The sequence below is a fragment of the Euleptes europaea genome, chromosome 7 (assembly GCF_029931775.1).
Source record: "Euleptes europaea isolate rEulEur1 chromosome 7, rEulEur1.hap1, whole genome shotgun sequence".
Taxonomy (NCBI): domain Eukaryota; kingdom Metazoa; phylum Chordata; class Lepidosauria; order Squamata; family Sphaerodactylidae; genus Euleptes; species Euleptes europaea.
Genome location: NC_079318.1, coordinates 54,235,947 through 54,248,906, shown reverse-complemented (window position 1 = coordinate 54,248,906; position 12,960 = coordinate 54,235,947). Strand labels below are relative to the sequence as shown.

The 12,960-nt window shown below is 42.3% G+C and overlaps 1 protein-coding gene across 1 annotated transcript; it reads left to right on the top strand.

The window, feature by feature from the left end:
- Positions 1 to 5,080: 5,080 nt before the first annotated feature.
- On the top strand, positions 5,081 to 11,725 carry MRPS10 (mitochondrial ribosomal protein S10). The gene is made up of 7 exons (XM_056853379.1): positions 5,081 to 5,209; positions 6,717 to 6,775; positions 6,880 to 6,952; positions 7,227 to 7,366; positions 8,543 to 8,651; positions 10,830 to 10,919; positions 11,603 to 11,725. The coding sequence occupies exons 1-7, from the start codon at positions 5,081 to 5,083 to the stop codon at positions 11,687 to 11,689; spliced, it is 687 nt and encodes a 228-aa protein (XP_056709357.1). The 3' UTR covers positions 11,690 to 11,725.
- The last annotated feature ends 1,235 nt before the right edge of the window (positions 11,726 to 12,960 follow it).

Genomic DNA, 12,960 nt, shown 5'->3' with positions numbered 1-12,960 from the left:
ATATCATCTAAATATGATTTATATTTTGTCCGAAAACTTGGGATTTTCCCCCCTAATGGTTCTCATGTTTGTTGCAGTAGGATTCCAGTAGTGAAGAAATGGAAATTGTACATAGCAAAGAAAAAAATATATTTTATGGAGAAATCTTATTTTCAAATATATTTAATGGCTGTTATATTGTTACAGAAAACGTATAAATAGTTTTGGAATTGTAGTGTAGTATAAAAATGTTCTTTGAGGGGGAAATTAATGTTTTAATTTAGCTCTTTTTTTTAATAACCCTTTACTTATTAATGCTTTATTGCACCTGAGTGGCATGTGGTTTAACTTCAGGATGTAAATTTATTCAGGTTTGCACTAAAATGCTTAATTTCATAATAGGACATAAGTCCTTTCCCCCCCTTTCTCTGGCATGCATCCTATCTGGTACATAACAAACAGCACTTTGTATAGGTAATTTCAGCTTTTTCTTATATTGACAAATAATTGTATTTGTAAAATCAAAGGGAATCTATGTAAAAGTTTGCCAAAAAGAACAGTATTTTATACTTTTGATAAGATGTAGTTTGTTAAATTTTTGTTCATGTGATGAAAATTGCTTTTAAATAAATTAATCTGCATTTAAAATGTGTGGAGGGATTCCTCTCCCCCCCCCCTTTTAAAAGTATGAAGCCTGAGCAAATAGTGTTCTTCACTGACACTGGGACATTAGTAATTCTGTGGAGAAAGGAAGTTCCAGTAACTGATCAGCTGCACCCATTCACAAAGCTACTTTATTTTTAATTTTTTAAAAAATCCAGAAGCTTGTTGTGAGAGAAGCACTTCAAGCTTAATATGGCTGTATATTCTATTTTGGATTCTATCATGATTTGGGGGGAAATTAAAATCTATCACTGAGCGTTGTTTATTCCTGAAATGTTACGTTGCAAGAAACCATTTCCTTTAGAAATCTAATACTTTTGCCTGCATATAGCAAATTGCAGCCGTGACAAATAATACACCCCATGTAGAAACCATTCCAATTTATTAATTATCTCAGTTGATGCTTGGTGCCATCCTGTTGGTTTGCAATTGGTTGATTTTTCGCCAGTGGGATGTAATGTTTTCTGATAGCCAAGAGCCTTTCCAGTTTTTTAAGCACAACATTCATTAGTCTTTCAAGAAAGTGGCATCCCTTCAGCTAGCAGAAGGGTCTGGAACTCAAATTTACACAAAATCCAACAGAAGAGAAATCTGAGTTGTCTGGAGCTGGTTATGGGAACCCAGTTGATCTGAACACCAATCCAGGAATAACAGCTACACTGTCTATTGTGGTGGTCTTATGTTCCTCTACTTATATGTTCATAAATAAAAATAACTATTACAATGACAGCGTAGGTCCTCAACGTTCTGTCTGGAGCCTTCTCACTGCTCATGGAAATGGGGTAAGTAAATGCATTGTTATACACATGCCACTTGGACAGTGATAAATTACAGGGGAAGTATTTACCTGGGTTGGTTCCATTTGGAGGAGGGAACACTAGAGACTTACATATTTTTGTAACATTTATTTATAAATATTAAAGTACAGCAGAAATAAGGCATTCTGCCAGGGCAGCAAATCCACCATTCCACATCAGGCCTTCAGAGGAGAAATTTTGTACCCCCAAGGTGCTTTAGCTAGTGTCTACTTCTCTCTCTGTCTCTTCCAGAATCTTCCTTCAACATGGAAGAGGTCTCATATGAGACCTAATGGGGTCCATGGCCAGGGCTCTTTAAAAACAGTCGAGCATATGTACAATCACTGAGAAGCATTACCATTCTTTTTTGTGATAGGCCGTGGTTCCCCTACATTAAGCCAAGTCTGTAGGCTAGACCAAGTCACAGCCAAGCTTACAACCATATAATTAAGAGAAGTTCATCCAAATAGCCCCTTCTTGCTATAATAAACTTATAATAAACTAAAGTTGTGAAATGATGCAAAAAGAGTAAATGGAAATGTTTTCCTACTCTCACCGTATTAGAACGTGGAACCCACCAAATAAAATTATCAGAACATACTAAAGGGAGGACTTCACATAGCAAACATTTAACATGCAGAGTTCACAATCATAAAGTGAGGTGATGGCTGTCCACAGATGGTTTTTAAAAAGGGGTAGACAAACTTCATGAAGGATATGTCTGATTAATTATTAGCAATATGTCTTTGAACACCAGACCCTGGGACCAAACTGGTACGACCTATTGCTTTTATGAGCCTGGTGTAATAAGAATGTAAAATGGCCTTTAATGTCATATGGGCCTATGTACCAGGTAGAACTTTGGTCTGCCCAGCAAGGCGCTTCTCATGTATTAATACTTTTTCACACATATCAAAGTGAAATTAGCCATTGTTACTGTAGTGCGGACACTCATTTTCTGCCACACTATTGTCTCTAGTCAAGTTTTAAACTTTTAGTTCTTCAAAAGCTTGTTTTGCTAAAGTCAATAATGGGAGGAAATGAGCATACACCACAGGCAACGATGGTTTTCTTTCATTCACCTTCAAACTCTAAAGCAGGGGTCCTCAAACTTTTTAAACGGGGCCAGTTCACTGTCCCTCAAACACTGTTGGGGGCCGGATTGTTTCGGGGGAGGAGGCGGCGGTGCGAGGGGGCTCTCCGGAAAAGCATCCTCCTTACAAGCCCGGTCATTCCCCCTGTAGTGGTTAAGAGTGGTGGTTGGGAGCGGGGACTCTAGAGAACCGGGTTTGATTCCCCACTCCTCCACGTGAGAAGCGGAGGCTAATCTGGTGAACCTGGTTGGTTTCCCCACCCCTACTCACGAAGCCAGCTGGCTGACCTTGGGCAAGTTACAGCTCTGTTAGCGCTCTCTCAGCCCCACCTGCCTCACAGGGAGTCTGTTGTGGGAGGGTATGGGAAGGGGATTGTAAGGCAATTTGAGTCTCCCTTTAGTGGTAGAGAAAGTTGGCATGTAAAAACCAAGGCCATTTATTCATGGAAGGGTTTGCCTTGGATTTGCCGCTCTCCAGATGCACATTTTCCCCATCCGAATTCTCCAAACTCTTCCCTGGGGTGGGGGTGGGGAAATTTACTTTTGAGTTCTGAGAATTCGGATGGGGAAAATGTGCATCTGGAGAGCGGCAAATCCAAGGCAAAACCTCCTGTGCATAAATGGCCACAAGTCTTTTTCTTCTCCCTGGAGATATGCCCAGCCCTCCCAAGGGGCCCCTATAATTATCTCCAGGCCACAAGGATACCCCCAGGAGGAGAGAGAGGCCCGAGCCGTGAGAACGCTGCCAACTGTGGCCAAAACAGGAACGCCAGGACAGGAAAGGGGCGACTGGGCGGCGTGCGAGGCAGCAAGACGCCTCGCGCACCCAGGAAAGGAGGTTTTGGGCCTGGGAGGGAGAGGGGGAAGGGGGCGACCGGGCGGCACGCGAAGCAGCGAGATGCCTTGTGTGCCCAGGAAAGGGGTTTTGGGCTGGAGAGGGAGCAGGGAAGGGGGCGACTGGGGCGGGAGGGAGGCTTCCAGTTGTGCGTACACAGCCAGGAAGCCCAGAAAAGCTCTGGGGAGGGGGGCAAGGGGGGACTGGCTTCCTTGGTCCCCGGGCCGGACAAAAGCCCTCCGGGGGCCGGATCCGGCCCTCGGGCCTTAGTTTGAGGACCCCTGCTCTAAAGGTTTTGGTGCAAGCAGTCAAATTATTACTTCCTTTTTGTTTTGCTTGCTGAATACCAAGGGGTTTTATTGAGGGATGAGAAATCCTTTGCTGCAACCATTAGTTGAAGGCAAGAGTGCGTAACTTCTACCATTTGAAATCACTATGTAACAATCCTGATTGTACAAAATAACAGCGAAACCGTTTTTCATCGAGATTGAGTGGGTGACAGTTCAAATTTTCACTGGGGAGTTCCTGTAAATGTAGCTCAAAAGTCCATTTTGAAAGGTCTGTATGGTGATAGAGGGCAATTGTAATCTACAACAGGTGAATGTTATAATAATCAATTAGCATTTGTTGTCAGTGCTTCAGTACTTCGTAAATATTAATATAGTAATGCTTACAAAACCCAGTAAGGGCAGCATAATTATCCTATCCTTGCAAGGGCTGGGGGAGGAAGTGAGAGGGCTTGCGAGTTTGTAGCTCGGTTGACATCTGAATTGGCGACCTCCTGGAACACAACTGCTCTATGCTACAGCAGTTTCAACGTCCCTTCCTCAACCTATCCTGCAGTAGGGCGATTACAGTGGACTACACTGCAAAGTCGATGTCAGCCACCTGCTCAGTTTCAGATCCACGTGTCACCGGCATAAGGAAGACAATATCTGGTACGAAGATAATACTTGAAAGAAAGGTGAGGAAACATTACAAAAGGATACTCAAAAACAAAATAGAGACAAATGGAAATCTTTCTATGAATATATTAAAAACAAAAAACAATTAAACTCTATGAGCTACAGCAGGATTACATTGGAGATCAAATCCACTCTGCTAGTAAGTTAATGTATTACTATATTCTACAAGGGGGTAGTACTAGGCATATCAATGTTGAACAGTATTTATGTAATGTTTTTTCCCTTTTCCTTTTTTCCCTTCTGTATCCCTATTATTGAAAATCAATAAAAACATTTATAGGAAGGAAGGAACGAAGGAAGGATTTGCTTCTACTAGATTTATGGGGAGCCCTGACCTGGATGGCCCAGGCTAGCCTGATCTCGTCAGATCTCAGAAGCTAAGCAGGGTCAGCCCCGGTTAGTATTTGGATGGGAGACCACCAAGGAAGACCAGGGTTGCTGTGCAGAGGAAGGCACTGGCAAACCACCTCTGTTAGTCTCTTGCCATGAAAACCCCAAAAGGGGTCGCCATACGTCGGCTGCGACTTGACGGCCCTTTACACATAAACAGATTTGGGGGAGAGTGGAGAGAGCGAGCTTCGGCCAAAGGAAACGACCTCCGCGCTTCCTCCGCAGGCCCTGTGCAGCTGTCGCTTTCTATGCTCGTCACGAGCGCCGGTCAAGGTGTTAAAAATAATCGTGACATTGGGTGGGCGGACGAAGGAACCGACCGCGTATTACTTTCGTCTTGTCTAGGGTGCCAAACCGCATGACGAGCATCGAAAGCGACAGCTGCACAGGGCCTACGGAGGAAGCGCGAGGAAGCCATAGAGACCGGCCCCGTGCCGGCGGCCAGCACCGTCGGTTAGAAGCAGCAGCAACCGCCCTCCCGCGCCTAGTTGGTCCGCTCGGGCAGGAAGCTGCGCTTTAGGACGCCACGGCAGCCGGAAGTTGCCGTCAGAAGGGGGCGTACCACTAGGCAAGATGGCGGCGCGGAGGGGGCTGTGGTGTTTATGGCGCCGGTGGAGGCATGTAAGTCCCGTGCTGCCTGGGAGCTCTCGCGGTCCCCCGGCCAATGAGGCCCGTCAGGTGGTGGAGCCGCCCCCTTGCTCTGAACAGTGTGCTGGATAGACTCGGTCCCTTTCCGTTCCGGGCGTCCGGAGTTTGGTTGCGGAACCCGAAAAGAGCCCCGTGGGTGACTTCGAGGCCTCTTCCGATGTTTGCCTTTGCACCGCTTTCCCCTGTGCACGTATACTCTATTTTTAATGTGTGGAGGGCTGAGCCACCCTTGGGGAGGCTCCGTGGCTCCGTGGTAGAGCCTCTGCTTGGCATGCAGAAGGTCCCGGCTTCAATCCCCAGCATCTCCAGTTAAAGGGACCAGGCAAGGAGGTGATGTAAAAATACCAAGACCACGGTTACACAGCCCGGATAACCTACAAGAACCAATGAACTCTGACCGTGAAAGCCTTCGACAATAGTTTGATGTAAAAGACTTCTGGCCTGAGACCCTGGAGAGCTGCTGCCGGTCTGAGTAGACAATACTTTGATGGACTAAGGGTCTGATTCAGCATAAGGCAGCTTCATGTGTTCATGTGCTATAGACCACGTTTTCTTCCAAACTTTAAAGGAGGGACGACTAACCAAAGGACCTAAAATAACCCCATCTACTTGTTGTCACACAACCCCCCCCCCCCAGGCATCTGTAATATGTTGCAGATGCATATTTCCAATGAAAGTTAAGGGATTTAACAATTGACTGTGAGTTGAACATCCAAAAAGTTTACATGCTTGCCTTGGTATGTGTGGTGTTAGCCCTGTACTTGTGAACCAGAAGTTAAACTATCGTCCCTTAAATAGTCTTCCATGCCAGTTTTGCTGTTCATCTCCAACGGCATCATCTATTACAGAGGAGTACACCCATAAATAACTTGCTTAGAGCCAGCCTTATCATCAGTTGTGCCTCAACTGCTTATTAAGTAGAATTGCAGTACAACAGTCATATTCATAACTGCTTAAGTTATGAAGAAAATATTCCTGGAACACTATGGGGACCTCTGTTACCTGGCTTTTTCTGTAACTATCACTACCAACTAGTATAGCAGTATTTGTTATTCTCTGGAAGAAAGCAAGTTGGGTTGTGGATGGACAAGCAGTAGCTACTGAGACCTAGAACTATGAAAGAGATAAAAATACAAGGACTGCAGCCAGTTATCTTGAAATGCTGTAGGAATAGAGAAGGTGTGTAGGGCACTTAACTGGAGCAGTAATTAGTAAAGAGTGGGTGCTAATAGAGATCGTTGTAGTGGTTTACTAGCTTATAGGAGTAGTTTCCTTATGTAACGGGAAAGCTATATTTTATTATGTAATAGAGATAAATATTACTATATTTATTTTTTATGTTCTAGGGGCCAGAGAACTTTCTGTTAGCGAACAGGGCTCTGCAAAAACAATATAATTTTTTCCAGTAAGTTTACTACTTAACTACTATGTTTTCAAAATACTTGGATTTCAGAGATTGCAATGATAATTAAAATGAATTCCCCTCCCCCAATTTTTTTACCCTTTTAGAAACAAGCAATTGATGTTGTTTCAGTATTCTGGAGCCCATACAGACTTTCAACAGCCCAAGGAAAACTCATTGGTAAGACTGAGGTTGAACCAGTAATTAAGAACACTGGGGAATCTAGTTTTTAAATTGTGATTTGTGAGCTTTTAGCCCACCTGTTCTCCCAAGCAATTTAAGGCAGATTATAATATTATCGTATATGGTAGTATCTATGCAAATACCGTCATCTTTTGGATTCAGCAAAGTATATAACAACTTAACTTGGTCTGAATAATTGAACAATGAAATTTTAAGGCATTTTTAGAATATGAATGGTAACTCGCTTATTTCTCTTTGTTTGTACACTTAGGTATCTGTTTCAGATGAGCCAGACACATTGTATAAGAAACTGACTATTTTGGTTAAAGGTCATGACAGAGCTGTGTTGGACAGTTATGAATATTTCATACTGCTTGCTGCTAAAGGACTTGACATTTCTGTTGAAAAGGTGTAAGTATTTAATAACTGCATTGAGACAACCTGACCTGTATTTGAAGCCCAATTATTAGATTGGAGTGGCTCTTACCTAATGCCACATCATGGCATTCACAAGTGCAATGCTTAGGGGCTTCCCCTCCTTTCCTCCCTTGCACAGTTGAAGACAACTGAATTAGACTGTGTGAGAGGAGGAGGGATAAGAGAGTGCACAAGTCACTGATCACCTACTTGATCCCATGAAAGCAATCCTGAGATTAGCAGATTTTCCTTTTATTTTGTTCCCTAATCTAGTACAGATCTGCTAACATGGCAGGACCAAGATGGAATTGCCCAAAGTATGCTAGAAACATACCATATTTTTTCTAGGCAGAAGAGAACCTGGCATGTATACAATGCCTACTCAGATTTGCATTACCTTCTGTGAACAATTGTTCAACACTGTACTTACTATCTGGGATCGTTGTTTCCTTTGCCCTCTTTTGGGGCAAGACCCTCGGATAACTTGATTAATACTAGTTAACTGTGTAAGGAAATAGTTTGTAAGTATACAAATTGGAACTGTTTGATAGAAGAATGCTTTTATCCTAGATTGTAGTTAAATGTAGCAGCCTGAATAGCTTGGTTAATACTTGGATGGGAGACCACCCAGGAGGGCCAGAGTTGCTCTGCAGAGGAAGGCAATAGCAAACCACCTTGGCTTATTCTCTTGCCTTGAAAACCCCATAATGGGAGTCACCATAAGTCAGTTGAAACTTGAAGGCGCTGTATTATTATTAGAAGTGAAACATTCCTTAGGTAATCTGCAATTCTGTGGCAGTGTTCCAGTCTAAACCCGTGGATTTTATTGAGATTGCAACTGGGTCTTGTTGTTGCAAATGTTGTCTTAAAAAAAAAAAGGTTGTCATATTACATTGTGAATGAAAGTTCAGTGCTCCTGCTGACTTCAAGCATTTTGTAATGCAAGAAGAATTTAATTCGCTTATATGATGTTCTTATGCTGAAAATAATTGATTTATTGGGGGAAAGGCAGTACCCTGGCCATCAAAGCTGAAATTCCAATATTAGTTCAGGGGAGAGAGACATGCAGCCCCTCTCACCCTCTGCCAAATTACTCAGTAAAATCCATCAATTCGGAAACAAATGGAAACACTTTTAACACACATCCATGAAAACCACTGTTTCTCCTAGAGAAGAGCCGCCAAAGAAGATTGAACGATTAACCCTTCTGAAATCAGTGCACATTTACAAGAAGCACAGAGTTCAATATGAAATGAGAACACACTACCGATATGTGGAGGTAGGTGTACTTCCAATTGTGAAGTTAATTTTATAACTTTTAACTATAGAGCTATCAACCGACCAATCATGATAGAGTTCCAGTGGATGCCAAATTAAAGTATTTCTAGTAAACCTGTGTACAGTTGTCTGAAAGCATGTATCCTTTTTCAATTAAATATATGGATGTGGTAGAACATTAAAAAACGGTGTTACTCTCTCAACACACATCTGTAATACTTGGCCCAAGAGTCCATCTGCAGGCTTCTTTAAGTCTGGAAAGATCATTCCACAAGCAGGTCACCACACAGCACAGGAGTGTACAAGTATGAAGAAAGCTCTTCGAGCAGCTGCCATGGCATCATTGGATACTTTGCCTGGCATCTGCCAAGTGTTTATGGAAAGTGGGTGGGGGCCGTGTTTGGGTTTTTGCTTAGTGGGGCATCTGATTGGCTGTGTAGATTTTTTAAAAATGTTGCTTCAGTGTGACCAAAAGCAAGCTGCCACCTACACTAGACATTTTCCCCCCTTCCCACCCATTCAGGCCTATAGGGGAAGAGAGAGAAAAGCCCTCCACCGCACAAGCCAGTGGGGTTGCTAGTCCCCAGCACTGTTGCATCTCGGCACTAGAGCAAGCCAGCTTGCTCCATGAGTGGGGGAAGGAGAGAGAGGCCCTTCCTTTCCTGCCCAAGCCTGGGAGCTTTCTTGCCCCCAAATCCCGCTGCTGCAGCTCAGGATGAGAAGAAGCTGTGTGGAGAAAGAAAAGCCCTTCCCCTCCAGTGCAAACCCTGTCGGCTTACTCTTGTCCCAGGTGCTGCTGCGGCAGCCCAGGAAAAGCAAGCTGGCTGGCCTGAAAGGGAGGGGAGAGAGAAGACTGTTCTCCCCACCCCAAACGATGCTGACACGTGCAAGGAAAAGGAAATCTTTCCCTTTCCAGCCAAATCTGCTGGCTTTCTCGTCTGCTGCAGCACTGGGCAAAAGCCGGCTGGCTTTAACAGGAGAAAAGCCCCCCTCTCTCCCCACCCCTGCTTCCTTCTCCTGAGTGTTTCTGCTACAGCCTGGGACAAAACAAACCGACAGCCTGAGTGGGGAGGGAGAGATGAGGAGGAAAGATTTACTATGGAATGTGGCCCAAGACTGAACAGTCCAGAGGGGACTTTGTGTTACTTCTCCATGCCTTGGGATCACCTGTCCCTTCCCCTTCTTCCTCAGGTTTCCTATTCTCTTTTTCACCTTTCTATATTTTCTTAAGTTCACCCCTTCTCCCTACACTTTGTGTATGTGAGATTCCCCCCACCCTGGTTTTTATTCCCCTTTCCCCATTTTGGCTTCCTCAGTATGTACTTTGTTCCCTCCACCCCGGGTTTCTTCTCTTCCAAAAAAATCCTATTTTTTATCTTCATTATTTGCTATTCTTCCTCATTAAATGCCAGTTATTAACTATTTTTGTGGAGGTTTATTGTATTCTCTCGTATCATACCTCAGAGCAGATTGGGCTTAAGTTTTTGATGTTCATAGTATAATGCTGACCGTGTCTTTATGTAAGGTAGTTTACCTGTGCAAATAGTGGGGCTTTGCTTCTGGCTAAACACAGTTGGGCTTTATGCGTCTCACTTAAACATCTTTTGAAGTCATCACATCCTCTCAATTTTAATGTATTTTTATCCTTCAGTTTCAAGTTGAAAATATCAATTTTGCTGACTTTAAAAAAATAATTTATGTTCCTATGAAAATCTGACTGGAATTTCTTATTGCAAAGGCTTTTCACCAGTCCTTCAGCATCAGTTGTCATTGTTACAAGTAATAGTGCAGGAGCTGGGCTCATATAAAGGACAAGCAGCATTATTTCGTTTTCCTTAAATGTTAGATGTATGTACAATGAAATACAGATACTGCCAGATGAGGGCTTCTTAATTAGCTCAATTTATATATATATTTTTTGTGTGTGCAATAAATTGTTTTAAAACAATATTCTTTTGAAGATGATGCAAGGTTAATATCAGGATATATAAAGCACAATCCTCCTGCAGCAGTAATTTTGCAGTTGCGCTCACCACCTTATGCCAGAATTCCAAAGGTGACAACCCCTGCCTTAGAGAGCTGACTGCTGTCCATAGAACTCACAGTTCTTAGCCTGCATTATAAAATGTCTTAACCAGTTACTGTTTATGTGAAAAATAAAACATGGTTTTTCTTTCAGTTAAAGCATTTAACTGGCAGCACAGCCAAGGTTTATCTGGAATACATCCAACGAAACTTACCTGAAGGGGTTGCCATGGAAGTTAAAAAGGTACTGACAAAGTTTAAATCTGTATTGTAAAAATGCGGTTGACTTCTGAACCATTTCAACGTATTTCAGAATCCCAAAAATTGCTTGATAAGGGTGTTATTGGCTTGTTACGGGAAATCTCAATCTACTATAAGGGAGAATGGTTAATAAAAGGATTGGAATATGATACAAATGATGTTGACAGTACTGAAGTATGGTAAAGGGAGCCGCTGAAAAAATCCAACTTAATAAAGGAATTGTGTAAATGTGTATATGCATACTGATGGTCTGATAATGGTTTGTGTCCAGCCAACTTTCCCCCTTTAATCTTACCAAATTCCTCTCCATACTGTAGCCCCAGCCCACGTGGCTTTTGTCCATACAGGTCCTATGATCCTCAGCACAGCCTTTTTGGTGGTTAAAAGGGACCCTCTCATTCCATTTTTCACTAGCAAAGAAACTGGTTGGATCCAGCCCATTATTTGTACAGTTCTCTATTTTTCAAACAATTGTAGCTGATTCTCAGTTTTAGAATTAGGCAGCAAAAGATTTCTGCCATTTTGTGGCACATCTACATTTTATGCATGTGGTAGACTCTAGATTCCAGCAGAAGTGCCAACAATTGAGAATCTATAAACTGTGTTTTCCAAGGTACAGTGTAAAATTGCAGCCCCTAGTAAATATTATTTTACCTCTGCTTTTAGACTAAATTAGAAAAGCTTCCAGAACATATTCACACGCCTGTGTGGGACACACTACCTCAAGTAGAAGAAACAGCAAGTCAACCATGAGCGTACATTACACTCATTCTGAAACAAATGAACCTGGTAGTAGTTGTTTAATTGCCAAACGTTGGAGTTGCTAATCCAGAAGAAATCAAGGAAAACAGACTTTTGACAAAAATTTCTTGTGTACTTCTTTATAGCATGTTGATATGTATATGTGGAAAAGGTTTACATTATGCTATTCAAAGCTCCTGCTTCGTGCTTATTAAGACACCCATAACCTGTAAATTCTAAAATAAACTTGGTATAAAATAGATCTGTGTGCTGTTACAAATTATAGTAATAACAGACTGTATTAACCAGAGGACTTCCTTTCTGTAGAATATCTGACACCTTTTCCAGTAGTGTTTCTCTTATTACTAGCAGAGATGCTGTTAAGTTCACAAGCAGGATCCCTGCATATTCTGACTTTCATATGAATAAATGAGCATGCCACATGTGCACACACGGAGCAAGCACAGCTGCATTTGCTTAAGCGCACTGTGCATTAGCAAAGCTAAGCATGGGGGTATATATTTGTTTGATTTGAGCCTAAACATGGATACATGTTAACTGTGTTTCTACACGTCACACAGACAGCAGCCATGACACATTAGAAATATCAGATGCAACTTTCTGTTTAACCTTTGACCACCATAGAAACATTGGGCAATATTAACAGCTTAATAGAAAATAGAATACTTAAGGTGATATAAGCCCACTAAGTATTAATTCTTTAAATCCTCTTTAATTTACATGCTGTGGGAATGTTCCTTCTCTGTTCATTTCAATAAAATGCAGTTTGATTCCTTTAATCAATTTCCCATTTTGGTTACCAACTGAGAACAATTATAGCAACAAACTGGTTACAATTTCTGAAAGAGCTAACAAATTCAGAAGAATTTAGCTGCTTAACAGTTAAATAGCTTTATTAAAACAGCATTTTTAGATGGGGTGAAGAAAACCTATTTTCAAACAAAAGTGCCTTGTTCCTGTTCCCACATGACCTGAGATGACTGGCTTTAATTTCACCCCAATACAGATAATGACTCTTCCCTCTTGTGTAGGTTGATCTTTGATCTCCCGCATGTTTGTTATCCACCAACGCAATGTCATCAACTCTTCGAACTGGGGTTATGAACCCGCCAAGCTGCTCAGATTAGCACCTTAAACTGATTTTTCCCTAAGCAGTTCTAGATCTTGCTAAAGAGGAAAGGCATGGCCAAGCTGCCCCAAACAGCTTGTCTTCATTCAGGCAGGCTGAGTGGGTGCTAATCTCCTACCTAGCTATTACATAC